At 41.8% G+C, this 25,963-nt stretch overlaps 1 protein-coding gene across 1 annotated transcript in view; it reads right to left on the bottom strand.

Annotated features, from left to right (window-relative positions):
• Positions 1–310: 310 nt before the first annotated feature.
• INPP5D (inositol polyphosphate-5-phosphatase D) overlaps positions 311–25,963 on the bottom strand; it is a 60,646-nt gene continuing 34,993 nt past the window's right edge. The window contains exons 11-29 of the mRNA XM_083615007.1: positions 25,567–25,673; positions 24,351–24,453; positions 23,404–23,600; positions 22,010–22,127; positions 20,901–20,997; positions 17,699–17,837; positions 15,324–15,432; positions 14,868–14,956; positions 14,600–14,681; positions 13,508–13,597; positions 13,277–13,390; positions 11,344–11,426; positions 8,191–8,278; positions 7,736–7,885; positions 5,200–5,296; positions 4,789–4,908; positions 4,090–4,341; positions 2,962–3,529; positions 311–1,419 (exon numbers count right to left, since the gene is read on the bottom strand). Of these exons, the coding sequence (XP_083471133.1) occupies positions 1,417–1,419; positions 2,962–3,529; positions 4,090–4,341; positions 4,789–4,908; positions 5,200–5,296; positions 7,736–7,885; positions 8,191–8,278; positions 11,344–11,426; positions 13,277–13,390; positions 13,508–13,597; positions 14,600–14,681; positions 14,868–14,956; positions 15,324–15,432; positions 17,699–17,837; positions 20,901–20,997; positions 22,010–22,127; positions 23,404–23,600; positions 24,351–24,453; positions 25,567–25,673 (2,606 nt within the window). The 3' untranslated portion in view covers positions 311–1,416. The remainder of the gene's footprint in view (positions 1,420–2,961; positions 3,530–4,089; positions 4,342–4,788; positions 4,909–5,199; positions 5,297–7,735; positions 7,886–8,190; positions 8,279–11,343; positions 11,427–13,276; positions 13,391–13,507; positions 13,598–14,599; positions 14,682–14,867; positions 14,957–15,323; positions 15,433–17,698; positions 17,838–20,900; positions 20,998–22,009; positions 22,128–23,403; positions 23,601–24,350; positions 24,454–25,566; positions 25,674–25,963) is intronic.

The raw sequence follows: 25,963 nt of genomic DNA, 5'->3' as shown, positions 1-25,963 counted from the left end.
ACAGCTTCCTATTATAGAGGCATGGATAGCACAGCTATCATAGCCTTTGATAATCCGCTCCTCCATGCTTCTGTTCCATCATGCAGAACCAGCTTTTCTCAAGTTCAGCCATGGAGAGAAAACAATTCATTTGGATAGAACATGGCAAGCGTGCTTCCCAGCACCCAAATAATGCTACACCTGTATTTACGTACATGATCATTCAGTATATTTTATATCCAACTTCTCTCCCATTGAAGAACCCAAGGCAGTGCACATTGAGTACCCAGGTGGCAGCTGCAGACCCTTTATAATTATCAGCACATAAAAGCAAATTATCATATTTTTTTATTTTAGCAACACATTTTAACAAAGTAGACATCAGAAACTGCACAATTTTATGACAAAGCTGTGCACAAGAGTCTGAGGGAGACAAGTAAAAAGAAACTAAACATTATCACTGACGTCATGTTCAATGAAGTCAGCATGTATCTAATGCCACTAAAACAACCAGGAAGACATTCTACTCTGCAGTAGGATTGATTTGTTAAAAAATGCTAGACTAACTTCTAGTGGTCATTTTAATTTGCTTCACATTTGTACTTAAAAATGATATTTTAAAAAACCTCCACATTTTTTCCTACTTACTAATAAAAAAAACCACGAGGACAGATCAGATTGCTAAGGCTCTTCTGGTATTAATACCTAGGAATCTTTCTGTACCTAGTAAGGAGCCCCTTTATCCCAATCCATGCTACCCGTCAAACTAACTGGAAGAAAAACTCGATGGCAGATTACTATTAATAGACCTGCAGTTTCAAGGGACACACATACTACCAGAAAATCCATACTCTTTCTGCCCTAATCCTGTGAAAAATACAAAGTTATAGCACTTTTGACAGCATTGTTTGCTCTTGCTTTTCCACTCCACTGAGGGGAGGAATGCCATGAAGCTCTGCCAATTTCAAGATGGTTCCTGCTGAGAAAGAATTGCCCTCATTCAGGTTTGAAATACAATAACCCACAAGCTTGTGTATGCAGAGCACTTTTTGGGTGTACCTAACTTGTGCTTTTCCCCCTTTTCCCATCCTTAGTACCTTTTGTAACACAAATGTTCACAACTCCTTTGCTCTCAAAAGAATTACCAAAGCTGCAATGTAAAAAAATCTATTATTATTATTATTACATTATTATTATTATTTTAACCATTACGGCATTTGCTGGTATCAGACATCTTCGTGTATCTTGGTCTAAAGTAGTCTTGCATGATGTCTCAGGAGATGTGTACTGATAGATAGAGATTATCTCTTTCAAAAAATTAAAAAGAATTCCAGGACTTCGTGAACCAGATCAGAGGATATAGACATGAACTCTCGGAAATGTCCATGCAGGTTCACTTCAGGACTCGTTTCAAGGTCTCATCTGTGAAGTTGTTGTTCACTGCAAAGACAAAAAGAACATCCACTCTTCAGCTTACCTACAGAATAATTATATAGCATTTACACTGCCCAAAGGCAAGGACCCTACATCTTAACCTAATTCTAAATGTTAAGCCAGGCCCTCCACTAAGACATTGTTTGCCTCAAGCAATATCTGCCTTGTAGATGACACTGGGAGCCATTGTTGGTGGATGCATTTTGCATTAAGCCCAAGTTACTGTTTGCTTTGCAAAAGCACTATCTGTATCTGCTCTGGTGATGCTCTTGTGTAATACCTCAGCAGGTACTGTATCTCTGTGCAAAGGGACCCTCAGATATAAGACTTTAGCTCCTAAAGTTTTAAGCAGTCAACAAATACTTAACAGTTGTCTCTGGTGTCATTGAGGCATACAGCTAAAAAGTATTCTCCTTTATCTTCTTCTCACTACCCCAAAGCTACCAGTGCAGCAGAAGACCTGAAATTGATTGGCTTGCAATCAGGATCTTCTCTAAAATCAAGGAAAGGACCAACACCAGCACTTTAGCAGGGTGCATTATCTTGTCCCTAAACTCGCTGCCTGTTACTACTAACATGTTTTTCAAAATAAGTTTTAACCATTGTGTTTCCGGTTATCAGTCTAATATTTGCATTATTAGTTTATTCACAACCCAAAACCACTTTGTTCGTTGGTGGTACAGTGGTACCTTGGGTTACATACACTTCAAGTTACACACTCCACTAACCCAGAAATGTTGCTTCAGGTTAAGAACTTTGCTTCAGGATAAGAACAGAAATTGGGGTCCGGCGGCATGGCAGCAGCAGGAGGCCCCATTAGCTAAAGTGGTGCTTCAGGTTAAGAATAGTTTCAGGTTAAGAACGGACCTCTGGAACAAATTAAGTACTTAACCCAAGGTACCACTGTAAATGAATTGGACTCTCATTTACCACCCAAAGGATTAAGTGGGTTTGGGTTTAGGGAACTGACTGCTTTTAATGAAAGGGCAGGTGTTACGCTGTTTTTATTGTAATTATTGGTATGGTTTTAATAGGTTTTATATATGCATATACAGTAGTTTTACTTCTATCAACTTTTTTCATGATCCCTGTAAGCCGCCTTGAGTCCTGAGACGGAAAAAGGCGGGATAAATATATAATAATTATTATAAAGTAACTATAAATGCAAACACTGTTGGTAAATGAGAATCAAACCTTTTGGTTCTGTGTGGCCTTACAGCAAAAGTAATCACCAAAGCACGGCAGCATCCTGCCCCAATTAAAATTTGGCCCCCAAACTTCAGCAGGCTGTTGAAGCACATTTTCAACAAATGGTAAGTCCCTTTTCACTACAATGATACAACCCTTCTAATCATGGCAATGCATCACACTGGCTTACAACAACAAAAAGCAAAGCTCAAACAAAAAGCTCAGTGACAGAGCACCTGCTTGTTATGCAAATAGCCCCAGGTTCAGCCCACAGCATCTTCATGTGGGGCTGGGAAAAATCTCTGCCTGAAGCGCACTGCATAGCAGCTGCCACTTCCTGCAGTCCTATTCTAAACGTACCGGCATCGTTGTCCGGCTTACAGGTCCATTGTCGTTTTGGTGCTTTCTGTGGTGTGGAAGTTCTGAGCTGTCTCGGTAATCTTTCCCCTTGGTGTTCTGCATGTCAAGCACCACTTGACTCTTGGATGGAAGAGGTGGCTTGCTGTGTCCTACTTCAGACCTTGAGAATTTGACAGGTTTCTTCAGTGGTGGCACTAGGGGGTCTAAGTTGGAACAGGGCTTCTGCTTGCCAAAAGTCTTTTCAGGCCCTGCAGTCTTTCCCTCGGTTTGGTTGGAATAGGTGTGACAACGAACTCTGGATGCAGGGACTGGGAAGGGTGGGGAGGACTGCTGCTTGGATGCCGATTTGCTACTGTCAGGCTCCGGTAACTTGGGGAAAGGGAAGCTCTGGTCAGGGATATTTGGGAGCTCTTTTCGAGACATCTTGGAGAATTCCTGCTCTCTCTTGGACGGCACTTTGTCCTTGGTTTTTGCAAAGTCATAAAGTGGGTTATCAATCATCTCTGGTTTAGGGTACATGTCATCTGGTAGAAATGGCTCTATCATGCTTTTCCTCACCTCGGCATACCTGCAATGGGAAAGGAGTGGGGGAAATATCAAAGGGAAAGCAAGGACAGGTTAAACCAAAGAAATTAAATGAGGCGGGGAAGTAATCAAAATGACTGTGATAAAATACATGAGAATAAAATGCTGGTGAAGACTGAACTTTATACAATAGCAGTGGTATTAAAAACCTGTTCACCACCACGACAGTGCTCAAATTTTAAAAAGTGCCTTCAGCTGGGCTGGAAATGATTTGTTGAAATTAGATGTACCAACTATGCACTTCAGAGAAGTTACTGTGTCTGCCTACCAGGAAGGTGGTGATGCTGGTGGCACCTCACTTAATATTTTCTAGTTTCTGTGGTTCATGGGTGAGGAATCTGATGTCCTCAAAATTTTGGACTACAGCTTTTCTTAGCCACAGCAAGCATAGCCAGTTGTCTGGCATAATAGGAACAACTGGAGTGTCTTAAGTTCCCAATCTCTGTTAACACCTGGCACCTACAACCCAGTCAATCTCTCAAACGCCGATGAATTACTCTGCTAAAGAGAAGGTGAATCTCTAGAGGGTGTGCAAAAACTCACACTTGATCCTTTCGATGAGTTGTAGACTGAGTGGGTGCTCTTGGAGATCCGGGGGACTGGGTGGAAGGTGTGGTGGGAGACTCTAGCCCCATCAGACAAGTACTGTCTTTGGATTGTAGGTCATAGTTCCATGCAGCAGGCAGTTGGTCTGGCGAAGGGATCTGCTTAAGTTGGCCTGTTGCAGGGAATTGTTGAGAGGCAGCCGCCATCCGTAAGTAGCTGGGATTATTGATATCTGTGGACACTGTACTTCTGAGGAGAAAGAGTTGCGGAAGATCAGTCAGGACCAAAGAATAGAGAGTTAGAGAAGTGAAACTCAACCCCTAGCATAGAATATCAGTAGCTGGGAAGTGCAGCTGGGCATGTTGCGCTCATGTCCAGTTTATAAGATTCTCACAAACATCTGGCTGGCCACTGTGAGAACAGGATGCTAGACTAGATGGGCCACTGGCTTGTATTGTATTCTTAATACAGAGAAGCAAGGTTTTTATCTAGAGCAGCTTTTCCCAACCTGGTGCTCTCCAGATGTTCTGAACTCAGCTCCCTATCAGCCCCAGCCACCACAACCAATGGTCAGGGATGCTGGGAGTTGGGAGTCAAGCAATATTTGGAGGCCGCCTGCATTTCCAGGCTCTTCTTCTAGGCAGGAAGAATTCTTTAGTGCATACAAGCAAAGCACACTAAGGTAAAAATCACTACCGCAAAGGATCAGTCTTGCTCGGTTCATCTAGAGAAGTTGTCGCCGTTCCTCGATAGCGGGCAATAGCTGCTGCTTCTTTGGCCATTATATGAGTAGATTTTCTGCTGGAACAAGGCTCCCTTTCAGGGGAAGACAGTGCGTTAGAAGGTTCCATAATCTGATAATTTTCAAACATAATGGTAGCATTTTCTCCATGCAGCCATTTCTCACATCTGTTACTTTATTTGGAGATAGTTTTCAATGCTCTTATTATATTCTCTTGGTGTGCTGGGGAATAATACATGTAAACAACTTTCTTGTTTATTCTGCAGTGCACACAAGCTCTGGCAGATCCATATCTGCCTGAGGGCACGTCACCAGCCAACATGTCAGTCATCTTTGCACACATAAATTAACTGCCTTTATCCTACCTATTCACCGGCTCCCACTCTTTGGCATAGTCTACACAGCTTGAGACCCTCACTGGTTTCTGGCCAGCAGCCTCATCCCGTTCAATCTTCACAAAGTCTAGAGGAAAGACACAAAAGAAATATAACAGTGCTTAGGGCTGCAGTACAAGTTTGTAACATTTAGGTTCTAAATCCCTGAGATGCAGTCTCCAACTAAACGGTTCCACAAGCACAAGGAATTTTAGCCATGCAGTGGAACTTCCTCAGCCTCTCCTCCCCCTGTGTGACTCCTAAAACTGTCCCAGGGGTCCCCACAGGCGGGTTTCAAGACCAGGCCCATCTGCCTCATTCTCTAGTAGAATTTGGGCGGTTAGCTGAATTCATCTCCCCTCACTGCCTACATAGGCCTGAGAGGGTCTCTGTACTTGTTAAGAGTTACATAAATGAAAAAAAAATATCCATTCATCCTCGTGTAACATGGGGGTGGGGTGGGCAGTGCCATTCTCTTGGCAGTACCAGGGCAAAGATGAAGCAATGTAGTGAAGGGGGCGGGTGAGCTCCAGGGCTGGCACTGCAAATAATAATCATATAATAATAAAATTTTATTTATATCCCGCCCTCTCTGCTGAAACCGAAGCCCAGTTCCTCAGTCCTCACCACCACCACCTCTCCTTGCCCCATCTCTGTCATGATGAGCACATTGCTGCCAGGAAAACATCACTGTCTCCACTACCCCTCACAAGCTACAGTAACACTGTGAGAACCACAACTAGTGAAATGGCCCTATGCTGGAGCCACTGGCACTACAGAGACAGGAACAGCTGCACCTTGGAAAAAGTCCTCCTCCAAGTATCTCTTGAAGGTACAGATTGAATATTCAAAAAGGTTTGATATCTGCAGGTCTTTCCAAGCACTATAAGGCATTTAAACAAAGATATTTCTTTTTCTCAAGAAGAAACAAAGCATAGCTACTTCTCTTCCATGAATGATATTCGATAGCAATGCTTTTCTATCAGGATTTTAATTCTATTTCGATTACGTTTGACATCCGGATCAACAATGCCAAAGACCACTAATGTTTTCAAAAAGACAACAGCGATCTGCATTTTAGAGCCAGTTTGGTACCCATTTTTCAACGTATCTGATGAAAAGGAGAGCGAGGGAGAGAGGGAGAGAGAGAGACCTGCTCCCAGAGCCTGATCAGCAATCACATTTAATTTTTCAAAAATTAAATACTACACCCTAGATTGCGATTGGCACCACAGCACATGAGAAAGTTGAAACCTTCCCACCCCAGCCAAATTCTCAGTAAAAATCATACACAGCTCTTTGCACTTGCAGCAATTAGTACTGGGGGTAGGGGAACATAGAAAAAAATCTTTTCAAATGCTTATTACCAGAAACATTCTTCAGGATTTTCACGGTGGTTACGGCTCTTCTCTTTCACACATTGATATTCCCATTACAAGGGGATTATCTCCATATCTCCCTCCAAATATCAAAATGTCTAAAGGGCATTGTGGGTTTTCCTCCTCATTCTAATTGCTGTGCATGGGTGTGTGTTATTTTTTACCAATATAGGTGCTGGGGAGGGAAAATTTAAGCCACCCCTCCCTTGTGATGCTGATGACAACCCACCTGCCCACCCACCCCCAGCACATGCCTGATATTAAATTTTTAAAAGCCTATGACATGGTTGCTAATCATATCATTCATATAATACAGAGTGGAAATTAAGCAGAAGCATGTGAAATCTATATTGCTGACCGTCAGGTAGAGGGCTCCCTCTCGCTGTTCATTTGGTTGGAAGCAGGAAAGAAGAGCTATAACTTTATTCTGTAGATCTCCTGTATATTTGTTTAGACCACAGTGTGGGGGCGGGAATTACTTTTCAACCCCAAAAGCCACAGTGGTTTGTTTTTTTAATGCTTAAACACTCCATTATCAGAGTCAATCTTCAGGATCTTCACAATAAGGCTTCTTCACACGCTGATACTCTCCTTACAAGGAGAACACACAGGAAAACATCTCTCATTATATATATATATATATATCAAAATATATAAAGGGCAACGTGAGATTCTCCTCTGCCATGTATAAAAGATTTTAGCAGACAAAGACTCAAGCTACCCATCACATATTTTCTGCTTATGGATGTAACACACAAACAATGGTTTACCATTTTGTGAATGAACCTTGGATTCATGGCCTCCCTAATTCCGTCTCCTCTGCTGGTGCAGCTATGAGAAGAAGATCAGAAGCATTCACTTCATTATTTTTTTTAACTAACTTTGCTTTGCATTATGTCTGAACCCAGAAAAATTGTGATTAGGCTTAACTATGGCTTACCAAAACAAGTCAACTTCAAGCTGTGGTTTATGAAGCTGGTTTATTTTCATAAAACCTTAGTTAAGATTAGCCACTGTTTAGGGTTTGGGCATAACACTAAACTATGGTTAACTGAAAATGAAGTGAAAGCTGATCTTCTTGCAGACAGGCTGAAACAGGAGAGGGGGGAGCCCATGAGCCCATTGTTTGTTCATGTAACATGCCTTACCATATAGTTTTTCTCTCTGTTTCCCTTCAGATGTTTGCAGCTTGAATTCGCCTTGGAAGATGCCTGTCTTTTCCCCATGGTGTGTGAGCATAGTTTGGATTGGGACTTGGGATTCTGTAGCTCCACTTCGAAGGGCAATGCAGCCTTCACCTAGAGAAAGACAAGGGAACGGATAATGCCAGAAGGACAGGTTTGCACAGGCAACTTGTTGGAGGGAGACTGGATAAATCCATAGTGATTATGTTCCTCGTGTAAAGAACCACAGTCCTCAGCAAAACTTCAAATTACATTTTAAAAATATATGCTGTTGTAAAACGTTGCTATCGTAGAAAAGAGATCCTAGAAACCTAGAAATTCATACATGCATTTTCTCCCACACATTAAACAACTTTGTGGGGAGGGGGAAATGTAAGGAGAGGTTGACTCATGTATAAGCTTTAGAGGCAAAGTCTTACCATAGGATTCATCACTATCTGATGATTTAATGCTGATCAGAATGTGCTGGTCTAGCAGGTACTCTGGATCTGAAATAATTGGAGTCAGCTGCAAGAGAAAGCTCAGAAAGGTCAGTAATACCAGAGAGGGGACTGTATATACAATCAGTGGCGTAGCGTGGGGGGTGCAGGGGGGGACGGCCGCACCGGGCGCAACATCTGGGGTTAGGGCAAATCCACGGGTTAGGGGGCGCAAATTACTTGCCTTGCCCCGGGTGCTGACAACCCACGCTACGCCACTGTATACAATATATATCCCAGAAAGTAGCACATTTCCCTTACAAATGCAATTGTGTTAAAGTTAGCCTCTGTAGTCAGTCAAAGCTTATGCCATCAAAGCTCAGAGTACTATAGGACTCCTTGCTATGGTTTTCGTTACCCTTTTGGAAATTGCAATTAAAGTTGCTATCCTACTTGCGCTTTCATAGGAGTGAGTCCTATTGTGATCAGGGGATTTACTCTCAAGAAACAATGTTTAGGATCTTAACTGAAGGGTAATATCAGAGCTGATTTTGAGTTCCAGTGTTACAACTTTTTACTTGCTGAACAAAAATTACAATGACTGAAGGACCTACATTTGATGGGGTGTTGTAGCCGGTCCTGGATCTCTGATTACTACATTTAGATAACATACAAGTTTTCCGATACGTTCACACGTTGCACTTTAGGTGTACATGCTTATAAATGTGCACCTAAAAATATGGGATATGAAGGAGCTCTCAGAGAAAGGAATGGTGGAAATCCTGTAAGGTATAGAGCTAGTGCAGTGGGAAAGAGACAAAGCTGGAAGATCCCAGTGTGAGCCTTGCCTCTGTGAGATGAAGTCACAAGGTAGTCCTAGGTAGAGATGTCAGGAAATGTGAAGTTCTTGGAGGGTTGCTGAAAATACCTGTACACCTAAAAGACAATCTTATTCACTGTAGAGGGCATTCTGCAGATACCATCTTATCGGGAAGACTGTTTCACACCATATTGGAATCAGGCCTTTAGTGCATTACCTTCCCTTTGGAACTCCTTCCCACTTGATAGCAGAAAGGTGTCTTCTCTATTGTCTTTTCAGCACCTGCTGAATACGTTCCTTCTAAACAAGGACAAGCCTTCTAAAATATTTATCCCAATTGATTTCTCTTGGATTTGAGTCACTTTGATGAATGTGCTGCTATTGTTTCAAACTGCTTTTATTTTTATATTTGTTTTTAACTGATTTTATATGTGCAGTTCTTTTAGCTATTTTTATCTATGCAACTATTATACATGCTGTGTAACCCTAATCTTCATAGGAAGTGATTTAATAGTAATAAATAAAAATAATAAAATAATAATTGACTAAGTTATTGTAACGTGCTTTGGACATTAAAACACACTATATGAATGCTAAGCAAATGTATTAGCATATTTCTGTCTGCCTTCTAAAAAACCACTGATACAGTGGCGTAGTGTGGGGGGTGCAGGGGGGGCCGGCCGCACCTGGCGCAACATCTGGGGGTTAGGGTTAGGGGGCGCAAATCCACGGGTTAGGGGGCGCAAATCCACGGGTTAGGGGGCGAAAATTACTTGCCTTGCCCCGGGTGCTGACAACCCATGCTATGCCACTGCACTAATACGATTCTTTCTGACTTTAATGACTTAGGATGATTTGCATGTGCACCTCTGATATCACAACTCTAAAGCAATTGTAAGTTAAAACATAACATTTTCAGTGAGACACAGTTAACGCTGTGATAAAATAATGCTAGAATTTCCCTGATGATATTGCAACACATGTATTAGCAAAGGTGGAAACAAATATTCCAGCTGAACAACAATGGTTTTCAAGGAAGAAATCCCTGTTATTTGAAGCCACATCATATAATCTCTTTCATCTTGTAGCTGCTTTAATATATTCTTCAGGTTTTTAGAACATCTGGTTACAAATACGGGTTCTGTATCTGAAAGCGATGCCCAACTCCAGTTTCTGAACTGAAAAATCTGTGAAGGTGAGACCATGTATGGCCATCATACATGAAAAAGACATAATACACAGGGTGTCATCATCATAACATCCTGTTAAAGTAGAAGGGAGAATCAGCCATAAGGTCTTGTCCCTTCTTATGCTTGTTATGTAGGAGTCCGGAATGTAATACACCACAAACGGCTAACTGGGGCTACTAGATTTCTCTTGGCAGCCCTTAGCTGCAAGTCCTTTTAAGGACACCAGCTGGAATGTCATTTCAACATGTTCTTCTAAACTATTTAATTACCCATATGTTCATTTAGTATAAGTATTTAGAGCAGGGCCCCTAAGAAAGCATTCTATAGCCTATCTAGAAGAGAGAGAGAGAAATTCAAAAATTGGGAGATCTGAACTTTTGATTATGTGGAATCATAAAACCTTAGTGTTAGAATGGATCTGCACTGTGGGTTGTTGAAGAAGATCTAGAAGTTTTTCTCCCAAGTAGGACTCCTGTTTTGGGGGAACTGCATTTTCACAGCAGTCAAAACTCAAAATGTTGGTGCAAGGAAAATGCAACTTTCACCCCAACCTTGTCATCCCAACACTTAGACGCACTGGGATGTGCTCATCAAGAGTGACTTAGTGACACAATAATATCTTTCCCACATGATTTCATGATTGTGTGTTAATTTTATTTATGTAACTTTATTGTGTACCTTTTATTTTAGTATATCCTCCATCTGGCCCTGCAATCTTAAAATGCTTCCCTGCTTTAGCACTCAAGCAATGGGGAGGGTGCTTGCTGAACTAACAAAAGTGGTGGTATGCACTCAGCAAAATGACCTTGTAATTTTGAGGATTTCCCCCCTAATTATTTTTTAAACTTCCTGTGCACCTCCTCCTCTGTTGCTGAATGTTAAAAAAGAATTTGGTCAATTCCACTTCCCTGCTGTTCAGCAGCAGGGAAGTGAAACTGACACAAACATTTCTGTGCAGCAAGATGATTCCCTTGTCTGTCTATTGAGTACTGGATGTAGCACAATCAGAGACACGTGGAAGGATTGTACAAGCAACAATGGTGACCGAGGATGAACTTTGCGCAATCTTTTGTGCTTTTATATAAACTGTAGCAAAGCTACAGATGGAAGACGTTTGTTAAAATAAGCATGAAACAAGGCTACCTTAGGAAGGGCTTCAACAAACTTCACCACCAGTTCGCCTTCGTTTCCTTCCTCATTTTCTCCCTCCTGGCTCTTTACAAAGCCTGCAAAAGTGTGAGAAAAGAAAAATCATTTGCCAGCTGAGAAATGCACAACAAGCACACACATTTGCAAAACTAAAATAAAAAAAACTTGGCAGCAAATGGAAACTGCTAATTATTCTGCTTTCTGGACACAAAAATGGGAAGCATTTGTGTGTACAAGAATCTGATTCTGCCAGAATGTTTGCAAAGTCTATTTATTGAGTCCACTGAATGACCTTACTATCTTGTCTTTTTATTATTTCCTTTCATTTAATAAAAGTGTTAGAAGTCTCAGTGCATGCGTGGACAAGAGGATAAGGAGAACATAACAGCTCTTCCTACGCCACTCAAGATAGCACATTTTTGAAATTCTAATTTAAGATTCCTAACACATGGTTTCCATAGAAATGTATGCAAATCTCTGTATATTCCCCCCCAATTTTTTGTGTGTGGAGCTGGATTAATCGATCTCTGTGACATGTGAATAAGAGTACAGTAGAGGCATGCTATTTTTCTTTGCAGAGGAAAGAATAGTCAACAGACTTTGGGCATGTACTCTCTCACTGCATAAATGGCTCAGATTCAGGAATTCATACAATTTCCAGCATTGATGTACAGTTCTGCTTACAAAACAAACAAAATGATTGTCTCCCAAGGCATCAACTGATTTTATTGGCTGCAATTCACAATGCGATTAAGCTGCAGCATTCCAATTTAAGTTCTGATAAAATACAAAGCAATTCTCCCAGTCTTGGGAGAATCCATTTACATGGCTACCCCTAATATTTTTCTGCCCAAGTTGCTCTGCGATTGTGACAAAGGAGGCTTTGAATTGCTTGTCATGAAGATAGAAAACTGATTTTGCATGCCACTGCAAGCCTTCCAATTTAAGGTAGAGAGGTTTTGTGCAAAGACTATGCAATCTGGAGACAAGAAAAGCAAAAAAATGACCTCTCTCTTTCTCTCTCTCTCTCATACACACACACGAGAGAGAGAGAGGGAGAGAGAGAGAGAGAGAGAGAGAGAGAGAGAATAAGTTCATTCTCCTACAGTGAATATTGTCATTCCACCAAATGCTGTGTACTACTATTGTACATCACAGAATTAGGTTTAGGACTAGAAATGACATCTGTTGACTGCACTATGCTACCTTGAATGGGTTCAATAACTTGGTATATGTCCAATATAACATAGCAATGATGGACTACACCCACATCACATTTTCTTCCAAGCTCAGACCAGCATGTATAGTATTCCCCCCTCTCTTCTTAACCCTCACAAGAACTGTGTGGTAAGTTCCAGAGCATGGTCTGAAGGTGCATGATGCAGCAACCAAGTTGAAGCCAAGTAGGTCTGGTGAGCGCCAGAATGGGAGGCAACCCTCTGAGAGCTCTCTATATATCACCTTCTATGGTATAACATAAATTAAAATACGTGATTTATGGAGAAATATAGGGATTTGCCATGCAGCAGCAGCAGACTAAATTGCAGGGTCTGTGGCTAGTCTCAGTTGCCTGGCTGGCTTGTGCCCTTTGGATAATAAAATTGTAGGGCTTTTTTTAAAGGTATACTGCATGTATGAAACTTAAGTGATAACAAGAGAAACAGCCCTGATGATGAAATTTCAAGGAAAAGCAACAAATAAAAATTGGCAAAATACAGCAATTAAAACCAAAGAGTTACTACAATAATGAAGTATTTCAAAAGACAAAGTGGATATATTCTGATTCTCTCTCTCTCTCTCTCTCTCCCCCCCCCCCCCGCTTTTGAGTTTGTCAATAGCCCCCTTTCTGCAATATTGTCCCTTCTTGATAACCTAAACGTCATTAGAGCTTCTGTATAATAAAGACAAAAGGTGGAAGAAACAGTACTTTCTAGGCAGCTGGAGTAGAACTCAATGTAGAATTTTGTCTGAGACTTCGTCTTAAGGGTGGCACTGCAGCGCAGAAACTCAATCTGTCCCAGGGAGTCTGTGTACTTATCATCTGGAGAAAGGAGGACACTTGTTCAGCTTAAAGATAATAGTTTTTAAGCAATGAATGAGATTATTTTCTACTACATCTTTATTAAGGGCAGGGAAAGCTTGCATGGCATTTGCTTACCATTCTTCGAGACAAACTGAGAGGTGACAGCAACCTCAAACGTAGCAAAGACCGGACTATGATCACTTGTCATGATGTCACTGGTGCATCCTAAGAGGAAAGTCAGATTCTAAGCACCTGTTTTTCCTGACCTCCCAAGGATGGAGAGAATAATGCAATTGTCTGTCCTATACTCAGAGTTATCTATGGAAACAAGAAGCCCCATCTCTTCAAGGGGGTTGTGTACTAGATGGATCAGTCCATCTAGATGGATCAGTCCATCTAGTACACAAAAGTTTTCTGATACCAGGCTTTGGACATGGTTACTTGAAACACCACATGTTCATGAACAAATCAGTCCAGCTGAGCCTTGGGGACCTTCTTCAGATTTCACTCCTCTCTGAAATAAGATAGGTGGTGGTGGCCAATTGCGGGGCCTTCTCTGTTTTGGCACCATACATTTGGAATCCCTTCCCTAGAGAGGTTTATCTTATACCCATTTTAATTTTCCTGTCATCACCAGGCCCAAATGACCTCAGATTGAGTGTTTGCTGTAGAACTATAGTTTTACGGCATTTCATGTTACAGTTTGCTATATATCATGGTTTTGATAAAATATTTCCTAACTGTGATTTTATTTTGTGTGCGTCGTTTTGGTAAGACTCTGACAGCATTTGCCGAAGAGCTGCTTATAAGCATTTGATTGGGAACACATTAAAAATACATTTAAAAGACAAACAAACCCAGAGACCGGAACTGGGAACCAGGATTAAAAAGCACTAAACCACCAGCAGCCCTCTAATGCTACACAGCTTTTGACTCAGGGGAAATGGGATATTCTACAGGTTACTGACGGTAATGAGGTTCTTCCTGCTTAGTGACAGTGGGCTAAGAAGGTGTTCTAACATCTGCAAGGTGCATTCCCAGTTATCACACAGCCGATTCTCTCCCCACTACACATCCAAGTTTTAGGAGCAAGCATTCCAAGACAGAAACGACAGGGTGCATCCGTTGCTGAGAACTTGGCAGCGAAAGGCAATGCTACAGATTCAGCTCTGAATCATTTCCGTTTAAACCAGCTTTGCTGCTATTCCCAATCTGTTCTCTACCCACCATAAGATTGACACACCACATGCACCAGGGGATATGATTTCCAGAGCACTCGATCACACCAGGATGGCAAATTGTATTTCACCTGCAAACAAAAGGACAATCAATATTGAAAACACATCACTCCACAAGAAGGAAAGCTCTGGTGCCAAAAAGCCAGCAGCTTGTTCCCAATTAGAGTTCTTTCACGGTGCTCCTCTATAGAAAGAGGAGCAGTTCTGGCAACAGACACCATTTGAAACATTGTAATATGCTGGAAGATATGGCATACCCCTGTTGCTTTCTGCTTGGTGTAGACATAATGCTCCCGGGTGTTCCTTTCAAAGCGATAGGTTGGGGCAAATGTTATTTCTTCCTCCTCTGAAAGAGACAGATGTCTAGTTATTGTTTTAACCAAAACCTGGGTACACATGTCAAAGCACATCACGCAGGTTACTTCAAATCAATGTATGGGGCAACTCCTAGAACACAGTTAGCTGTTAGTATATGGTCTCTTCACCATATGGATCGGGCAGTTTTCTTAATGCAAAGAAATCAATTGCATTGCAAAGAAAAAAAGGATTGTCACAAACAAAACATTTACCACATGTGTCAGTTTTTATACAGAGCAATTTAAAGCAGGTAATCACTCTCTCTACTGAGATTACTCTCTCAGTGATTACCCCTTTAGAAGGGTGTTTTTCAATGGCAGAGTAAAAAAAGGCAAAGGAATAGAAGCAGAACTTACCAAACTGCAGAAACACCTTTTGATCCCTCTTTTCAATGAGAAGCTGGTCGTAAGGCAGTAGCTCTGTGTACTGCATCTGTTTGATCTTATGGACGATATTGTCTGCTTCCTGATAACAAGGAAATGTCATAATGGCAGATGTACCACTCTCTTTTCTTAAAAAAAACAAAAAAACCTTCCTGGTTAATAAATAGCACACTAGCATCTGAGGCCACAAAAATCTGTTACTGAGGCCCAACTACATCTGATACTGCAACTGGATCTCCTGACACTTTGATTCTCAAAACTGGTTGATAGCAGCGGTACATTTTCCAATCCAATTTACATACATTTTTCAAAGTTGCTGCAAAGGCTAAGAGCAACTTGGAACAATAGTGATTTAGATCAGGAAAATGACATGAGGAAAATAGGATTTTTAAGTGCCTGTAAGACAGAGTTGTTCTGCCTGGCCTTTGGCTTGGAATCAATTTGATTCCCTCTCCCTCTTTCTTTCTTTTTTCCTTTCTCCTTCTGTGTTGGAACTCCTATTTGGGGACTTCCCTGGCTTTTTTCTGGCCCATGTAGGACCAGTCTGGATAGTTAGCCTTGGTGAAGACTTGACGTTTTCATCCCCAAAAAAGTTTTTAATTTGAGTTTCCACTGAAATGAGGCTGCATTTTAATGTTTTTATGTTGTATTTTAATCTTGTTTTTTAAGCTGTATTGTTTTTATATTTGGTGTTAGCTGCCCTGAGCCCGGTCTTGGCTGGGGAGGGCGGGGTATAAATAAAATTAATTAATTATTATTATTATTTAAAAGGATTTTCAAAAGCCACCCCAATGTGTTCCTGCTCTGATTCCATCTGAAGCTTCCTGTAGCAAGTTTTAAACAACAAACTAAGAACCTATCAGTTTTTCCCTGCGTTTTGTGTAGTTCCTATCCTTAGTTGCAAATACACCATCAAAAATGTTATCACCCTGGAATAGAGTTCAATGGGGCCAGGAAAGTGGATATAGGATTTCAGCCCTCAGGTGTTTAGTTTCCTAGGACCAAAATGTATTTGCTATATTGATCTCCTGATTACACTGCAGCCAGTATCAGCACCCATTACGCTTCTCGTAACTCCCCTAACCATCCCTTGGTGCTTTCCCACATATCCCTAACAGTCTTCTTCCGGCTTTTTCTTCCTGCTTGGTTACTCAGCAGCTGCAAATAGCCACGCTTTCCTTTAGGCTCCATGATACTTGCTTGCTTCAACTTCAGTAGCAACCACATATCCAGAGAAAACACAAGTCTGATTATTGGAAGAACAGGTTTCACCCAAGCTGAAGGGGGTGGTGTATGTGTGAGCAAAATGTATGGAGAATGAGTCTAACGTAGGTTCATCACTAAAATCATGAATGTCTGCATGAACCCTAAGAGTGTGACCTAATTGAAATCTCATCCCACCCAAAAACTCATTAGGTGACAGGGATTCTCTCAGTTTCAGACCTTTGCTTGCTATATGAGGATGGTGTTATATGTTGGGGGAAGCTCGCTAAACCCCAGAAATTAATAAATTGATTATTTGGAGTGTTGAAGGGAAGATTGTGGGCCACTGGAAAAATACAAGCAGTGCCTCACCTGGGATAGAGGCATTAGCCCTACGAAAGGTGTTGATGGCCCATCTAAGAGGAATCTTGCGCCCGGGCAGACAAAGATTGCCAAGGTGATGTTGTGTGGGTGTGAGGTGACAGGAAAAGAGTGCCTTTAGCAATGTGTGCTGGGAAGAAGGAAGAGAAGAGAAAGGGGTCTATCTTGGGAACAAGCCCCTCTTTGAGATGACCAAGCTGTAAGATGGGAACTCCCTCCATGCAGAGTGAAGGTGTAAACATATGAATAAACCACATTTTTAAAAAGTTACGACCATCTCCGCCACGTCTTCCATCCTCCAAAGGAGGATGGGTTCTGGGTGAGTGCCTGGAACCCCCTAGAATTTTGCTACTGCTCAGCAGAGAGTGGAAGTAGTGCCCAACTTTTGTAACAATATAGTAACAGAAGTCTACTTTGCAAAGTTATTGTAAGGATAGCCTGGTCCCCCAGTATGTATGTAGAATGCTCCAAACACTCACAAGAGTTCTGCATAAATGCAAAGTACTACTAGCTAGTAGCAGAGTGCTGGACTAGGACTTGGGAAACTAGGGTTCAAATCCCCACTCAGCCATGAAGCTTACTGGGGGACCTTGGGCCAGTCACTCTCTCTCTCTCTCTCTCTCAGCCTAACCTACTTCAGAGGTTTGCTGTGAGGATAAAACTAGGAGGACAAGGACCATGTACACCACCTTGAGCTCCTTGGAGGAAATGTGGGATAGAAATGTAATAATAAAATGCAATAGTAAATAAACAGGCTCTCTAACCGCTGTGGGTAACTCCAGGCGATAGTTCAGGTCTCCCAGCCAAAAGAGATGAGTAAACCGGTGGGTGATGTTAAATGGACTCAACTTCTTGTCTCCCAGTGACAGAAACCGCAGAATACTTGTGTAGTTCTGGTTCCGCCTATTAAAACACAAGAGCAACGTTCAGTATACCATTTTATTATATGGCCTCTCACCAGCAGCATTATCAGCAGAGACAGTTGGCTCAAGACAACAGTGGACTAGATAAGACCATGAATCTTTCCCTGTCTTGGCTCTGGCTAAACCCTCAGCAATATACAGCCAGACAATCAGTTCTGTATAGCTCATAGCTGTCAACTTTTCCCTTTTCTTGCGAGGATCCTATTCTGAATAAGTGAATTTCCCTTTTAAAAAGGGAAAAGTTTACAGCTATGATATAGTTACTGTATAGGAGTAACTTGTCTCTGTGCCTTACTATGGAACTATCTGATCCAACTTTGGCCACTAGCTTGGCATTGTACACATTTAAATGGAAGACGTAGCTGCTTGGTTGCCAGAAGAAAAGGTTTATGGGTTCTGTTTTTCTGTTTCCTACTGATAGTTAACCGACTGGTGAAACTGGTCTAAACTTGAAGGGTCAGCAGCTTGTGGTATAGTCCGTTTCCTCTAAAGGAAAGCTTTTTTAAAAAAATGACATTCACTGTAGAAAAAAGAGAAAGCACATACTATTTAAATGTATTGAATTAAAAGTAAGAGCTATTTAAATGCCAGAGAAAGAAGGAAACCTTGCACTATTTTTGCAGTATTTTAAAAGGGGCACCTTTAAGTGGAGATATATATATATATATACACACATTTCACTGTAGGACACACACAAATTAAGAAAAACCTTTGAAAATAGCTTTGTGTGTATATGTATGTACAGTCATACCTTGGATCCCAAACGCCTTGGTACTTGGACGTTTTGGCTACTGAATGCCGCAAACCCAAAAGTGAGTGTTCCGATTTGTGAACATTCTTTGGAACCCGAATGTCCGACGGGGCTTCCACGGCTTCCGATTGGCTGCAGGAGCTTCCTGCAGCCAATCAGAAGCCGCGCTTTGGTTTCCAAACGTTTTGGAGGTCGGACTTCCGGAACGGATTCCATTCAACTTCCAAGTTATGACTGCATGTGCATATTTGCCATCAGTAGCACTATACAACAGTTGTCTTAAACACCTGCATACAATGCATTGCAATAGTGCTAGCTGCATTTCTGAGAGCTTCTTGTATTTGCCTCCTGCTGGCTTCCAGGTATACCTTGATTTAAACTGATTGACCAGAGAATATGGTACAATGCAAAAAGAAATGCGTATAGCAGCAATTCAACATTATTGCTTCCAAATCTCTGTAAAGTTGTTGCCTCTACACAACCAAAAGGGCTCTGGGAATAAGATCCTCCATTCAAATGCCCTAATGCAATCAAATCTGCAGAAAAAGTGGCAGCTTTAATTTACCATACATACTGTCTCTGTGTGAATTTATTTATTATTTATTTGTATTTATTTTCTGCTAAGTAGTCAGGAGTGTTTCAATACCTTCAGAGCTACTGCAACATTGGGCCTTGCACAAACAAATGATACGGGACAACCGCCAAGCCTGGGGTACCTTGTTGCGATCTATGAGTGTGCCAGAGGACAGAAGGAAGACCTTGAAGTATGTGTTGCCATGGGAATTTGCAACTGCTTCAGGAAGCAAAAATTGGGGCATGTGAAGACGGAAAAGTACTGCGATATAACACAGCTCGACTCTTCTGCTTTATATTGGCATGTTTGCATGGTTTCTATTTCTGGAGCACACAGCAAAGGGAGGGCTATACATTGAGTCAACAAACAAGCGAGACCTGTAAGCACAAATAGTTACAACCCCTCTGTTCCTGTTTTACTGGAATGTTCCCTTCTAAACCACAGGAAGAAACAACAATGGAAACCCAATCTTCAGCTATTCACTTGTTGTTTTTAGAAAAAGAAGAAATTGTACAATCACAGTTACAGTTCTTCAACTATCTAGCTACAGTTTGTGGCCTGTGTCCATGCCCATGTCTGTGTATTACTGTTATGTTGCACATGGTGGGGAGATGCTGGTGCATTGAAATTTTCACCCCAGAAAATTGAAGACATGTTTCAGGTGCCTAGGACTTACTTATCTGCCAATGTTTGTGAATTTTGTTTACATCACCAGCAGGACTGCAGCCTCAGGTCTTTAGTCCAAATAACCATCTGAGCCAAGATAAATAATCTGTGCCTCTTTGTATAGAAAAAAAAAAGCTTTTTGAATACATTCTATATGTTCCATACTTCAGTGGGGCTTCTTGTTCCAAAGAATGCAGCTCAGGGTCATTAACAGCATGCTTAGCACTGGCCACTTTCCTTTGTCAGAAAAAGCAGCTGCACAGGGCCCCAATCCAGTTGGGACTGCAGTGCATGGGAATAAGTTTTTCTTTTAAAAAAAATCCCCTGTGCAAAATTCCACCCCACACCCTGGTGCTATTTGCTGTCCAAATGTGCTATTTCAGAAACCAGCACCTTTAGTGAAGAGGTAAACAGAGGAAAGGATTATCCCTTTCCATTGGGTTCCTCATCCCTGAACTAGATGGATTGTTGATTTGCTCCAGCTGGGGCCCCTTTATGCTATTATATTCTTAAAATTGGCGGGCGGCACTGTGGGTTAAACCACAGAGCTTAGGGCTTGCCGATCAGAAGGTCGGCGGTTCGAATCCCTGTGACAGGGTGAGCTCCCGTTGCTTGGTCCCAGCTCCTGCCAACCTAGCAGTTCGAAAGCACATCAAAGTGCAAGTAGATAAATAGGTACCGCTCTGGCGGGAAGGTAAATGGCGTTTCTGTGCGCTGCTCTGGTTTGCCAGAAGCGGCTTAGTCATGCTGGCCACATGACCCGGAAGCTGTACGCCGGCTCCCTCGGCCAATAAAGCGAGATGAGCGCCACAACTCCAGAGTCAGCCACGACTGGACCTAATGGTCAGGGGTCCCTTTACCTTTACTTACTAAATGCCTAGAGATAAGACATGCAAGGGTGACTATTTGAAATCCTTCCCATGTGTTTCTTTTCTTGTTCAAATAATACCCAGCACCACTACCAAGCTGTCACATCTAATTTGAATATTTGTACTGATAGGAACCTCTCTGTCAGCAACTGCAAGGCTCTCCAATGGCCCTCAGAATTTTACCTGTGTTTCTTCTCACTTCCTGAAGTCAAATGGCTGTTCACAAAACCAAAGGAGGTTCCATTAAACATGAATGACACCCCAACAGCTCCTTTGTTGCCTGAGAGGTAAAACAAAACAAGAAACAGAGAGATCAATCCAACCCCCAGGGCTAACTAGAACAGCAAAAGACTTCTAAAGTGGAGTAGCGGATGCAGAGAAGAGGAAACCAGAACAGCAGGACTTCACATGTGTAATGCAGAGTTCCACTGAATATTTTCTTCCCAAAGCTTAGGAAAGAAAGTGAAAGATGAATTTCCCTCTGCAACTGAACAAAGTTCTATTCTTCCAGTTACACATTTTTCAGCAGAGCAATAAACCCTACGGTTTTCATTGATGGGACAGTTCCTGCAAATTATTCCTGTGAATAACATTGTAGTGGAAAAAGGATTTATATATATTTGCAAGGATGCAAGGCATTCCTGAATTCCCATCATACTCACATCTGATCTGACTTATGACAGTATCAATGGAATGATTTGTGGGAGCACACCGATGAGCACACCTCTAACACTGAGAGTACATTATTGCATGCGAGTACACTAGCACAAATCACTGTAGGATTATATCAGCTATTATAGTACATTTCCAAAGGATACATACCATACAGTATCAGCAATTTTGCTGACAAAGTTGAAAGAGGAAGCAGTGACTTTCAAGAATGGTCATGAAAAGAAGCATATCTTATGATACTCTTTCATATTCTGTTCAGTCTTTGGCTTCCTCTCATTTATTTGAATGTATAACCTTTGAGATCCAATGTAGGATTTTATTTTATTTTTTTTAAAAAAGGATCTATGTGGCCAAAAAAAGGTAAGCCTGCCCTCCATACCTTCTGCCCCGGTAAGCCAGCAAGGCTTTGGAAGTGGTCTTGCCACTTCACACACAGAGACAACCCCAAATCACACCGTTAGAATAGTGCACAAATGAACCTTTGGCTCGGGTGCATGTTTTAGGGCAGGAAATCCCATCGTGGGAATCGGGTACTGGAAACACCTCTCTGCATATCTTTCAACCTTGGGAGACTTGTTGTGATGAGAGTGTCTGTCAAGTACATTTTGTCCAAGCCTTACCCAGTCTGTTTGCAATTCCTGTCTTCACGTTGTCAATGCAGAGGTGGCTTATGCGATTCTCATGTTCTGGCTTGGCCAGGACAACAATCCTGATGTTCCAGAGGGTATGGATTGCTACCTAATCAGGAAAAAGGAAGTCAGCTGTCACATAGTTTGATGCAGCTGAACTGTAATATAGCCTAAAGCCATAATACAGTGGTACCTCAGGTTAAGTACTTAATTCGTTCCGGAGGTCCGTTCTTAACCTGAAACTTTTCTTAACCTGAAGCACCACTTTAGCTAATGGGGCCTCCTGCTGCTGCCGCACCGCCGGAGCCCGATTTCTGTTCTTATCCTGAAGCAAAGTTCTTAACCTGAAGCACTATTTCTGGGTTAGCAGAGTGCGTAACCTGAAGCATATGTAACCTAAGGTACCACTGTAAAGGTTATTTGTATTATGACAGACAGAGTCTATACTAAATCCTCCTCAAACATACCTCTGGTTCTCATTTTAGGGGAACGGCTGTAGTTCATTGACAAAGTACCTGCTTTGTATGCAGAAGGTCCCAGTTTAACCCTTGGCATCTCCAGGTAGGGGTGGGAATGTCCCCTATCTGAAACCCTGGACAGCTGCTGCCAGTCAGTGCAGACACTATTGAGCTAGATGTACAAATGGTCTGATTCAGTATAAGGCAGTTTTCTATTGTCTAAGCATGCGACCCAAATGAGAACGCTACTGAGTTGTAGGCCACATCCACGCTAAAGCACAATTAAAGCACATGACTTCCCCCAAAGAATCCTGGAGACCATAGTTTGTAAAATGTGAATGAGAATCGTAGCTCTTCTTCAGGGGAAACTTTGCACTTTAAATGTGGGGTGTGGATGTGACCCTCATTGCATACAGAAATAAACTACTGAATGGAAGTTGGGTTCAATATATGCCCTGCTTTTGATAACGACTGGCATAGCATACTCCTCCTAATGAGGAACAGCATTTAGGGCAATAGCATAAATTCAAGTGAAGCACAGGGTGCCCTCCCCATATTATACCCAAACTATATTTTACCTAATATTAGAGATGAGAAGCAGAATCAATTTTGATCTTTAACATCCAGCGTAGAACGATAATTAGTGGCATAAGACTTTTGACCCCAATAAAATATGTGCTGTAGAGGTGGCTGGGGAAACCCAGCCAGATGGGTGGGATATAAATAATAAAATTGTTGTTGTTGTTGTTATTGTTATTCTTGTTCTTATTATTATTAGGTGTCTAATATATGTAACAGCCTTCAGAAACAACATCTAAATTTTCTTCAAGAAGCAAGTATGCAGGCAATGTGGAGGATATACATTGCTAGTGAAGTCTACTATCCCTGTTTTGCTTTAAGCGTCAGAATAAAAATGTCTTTCCTTACCACTTTGAAGCTGATACTTGTAATCTCTTGCAAGGATTGTCTTAGAATCTCTTGCCATTCTTTCTCTCCCAGGGAGTCCTCCTGTGTGCCAATCACATAGATGTCATGTGGAATGTAGTCAGCTGTGTCATCTCGGGTCTTCCCCTGCCCCTTAGAGAGAAACCAGGAGCTGATCTTCTTTGGTGGAGGAGCATCACCTAGATGGACAAATCCAAAACCAATATGAAACTGATCCATCTAGCGCAGTATTGTTTACAGGACGTTTCCCCAGCCCTTCTCAGAGGTGCTAATGACCTTCTGAATGCAAAGTAAGAGCTCCACCACTGAGCTGTCCCGCAACTCTCCACTAGCCCACGAGGAGATAGCTTTTATATGGTTTACTACATGCAGAATCTCACATGGACATACACACATGGATAATATGCTTTGTGCCACATTTTATCTGCATTTCTCTGATGGACAAGTCACCACCTCCTTTCCTAGCAGATATTTAATTCAGCAGAAAAATTACTGTGGGGTGGGTTGTCCTTGTTGATTCCCCCACCCTGTCACCCAGCTCTTAGAAATAGGATCCCCCGTCAGAAAAGGAGTAGCCATTGAGGTGCCCTTGAGATGTTGTTGAACTTCCAACTTCCATCAGCCCCAGCAACACGGTCAGTGGTCAGGGACCACAACATCTGGCAAACACTATGTTTGGAAATTGCAGGAATAGATGAATCTGCCTATCTGATTATTGTCTTATACAAAAGAAGGCAATACATTAAATGACAGAGATGTTCAAGCAATAAAGGAGTATAGCAATGAGCAAGCAATAGCTGGCAAAGCTGTGATATGGTTACGTTAGAACCAAGCAGCACAAACATGCTAAACTTTATTGGAAATTCATTGAGACGAAACTTGTAGGAATCTAAACAGCAAAGATTGGGACACAAAACTAAAATGTATACCCAGGTTCCAGGTCCCAATGAAGATGGTGATCATATCAGGCTCTGGCTGCTCCGAATGCTTATTCTTCATTTGCTGTAAAAGTTGGCAGAAGCCTTCTCTCTTCTAAAAATGGAAGAGCAAAATACAAAGAAACCTGGCTAATAAGATTGCACTTGTTACACGGAGGCTGGAGCAAATCCCTCCCACATGGTGGCGTGCCATGTGGCAAGGACTAGTCATGCTGGGGCTGAATTTTGAAAAATTCAGATTCTTCTGAAGTTAAAAACCAGGATAAGTATATGAATGCTTGGGTCTGGGGCAGCCAACATGGTGCCCTCCAGACCATCCAGTAGAGGTCTAATGACTATTACAGTCTGCAATATCTGGAGAGTACCACATTAGCTATGCATCCGTTCCAGTCATTCTTTTACTTAAACTACGTGAAGATTGAAGGCAGTTCAACTAATTTCCACTAAGCTGCTCCAGAGCTGAAGTTTGTATTCTCCTTTCATCTATTACAATGAATGACTGAGATCTAATCTGCCAATTTCCTTGACCCTGTGCAAACACAAAGGATAAGCATGACTCATATTACTGCATAATTTTTATTACAGACTCACTTATGCTTAGGAAACGTTCTCTGGATATATTCTAGCTTTATTTGAACTGAATGGATGAGAGCCCTTAAAAGACTTCACTTAGTTTTCTCTTTGGTATAGGGCAGGGGGAGCCAATGTGGTGCCCTCCAGATGTTGCTGGACGACAGCTTTCATGAGCCCAGCCAGCATGGCCAATGGTCAGAGATGATGGGAGAGTACTATGTTGCTGGCAAAGGCACCCAAAGATGCCAACATTCTTCTCCAGAAACTCACATATGGAATATGTTATTGAATACCATGTAGGGGTGCCATCTCCTAGGAACGGAACCTTTTTTGGGGGGCCCAATGTTTTTTTGGGAAGGGGCCAGCCCCACAGTGTTCAAACAGGGTGGAGGAGACCAAGCCTGGAACCAAAAGTGGTGTGGCTTCAGTGGCAAGCTCCTTCTCCTCCTCCCGGGGACTGGCAACCACCGCTACACCACTGGCCAGATTCTCTTACTGGGGATGGGGACAGAACTTGATTATTTTCTCTCTTTACTTTTTTCTCTTTTTTACAAAATAGCAAAATAATGTCATAAATAGCCTTGCCTGCGTTAAAGGGCTCAGTGTGCACAAGTACCCATAGTGAGGAATTTACCTTAGAATCAGCAAATACATATTCTTTTCGGTGTGTTTTCTCTTTTTCTGTTTCCAGTACAATTACAAGCTTGTTAGGAAACTTCTGAGACTTGATGAGCTGTAGAACTAAGAAGAAGCAAGAGAACACTGGTTCTGGCAGCACAAATTCTGAAATGAAATGTACTACAATGCTGATACATGTCTGTGTATATGAAGTTGTAAACTCCAGTGCTATTTATAACCTCCTGGTCTATGATGAATAAGGTTAGATTTTTTAAAAATGACAGCAATTTAAGACTGAGCCTGAGGTACAAGTTTGTTATGGTTTCAAGGCCTAACTATTGCTGGAACACTTTCTGGTCATGAAACACTGAAGCTGCTCAGCACAAAGGAATATTGTGTAGGCTCTATGGCCC

Source organism: Podarcis filfolensis (assembly GCF_964270895.1).
Source record: "Podarcis filfolensis genome assembly, chromosome: 5".
NCBI classification, from domain to species: domain Eukaryota; kingdom Metazoa; phylum Chordata; class Lepidosauria; order Squamata; family Lacertidae; genus Podarcis; species Podarcis filfolensis.
Note: the sequence above shows the minus strand (reverse complement) of the source record. Positions and strands in the feature narration are given on the sequence as shown.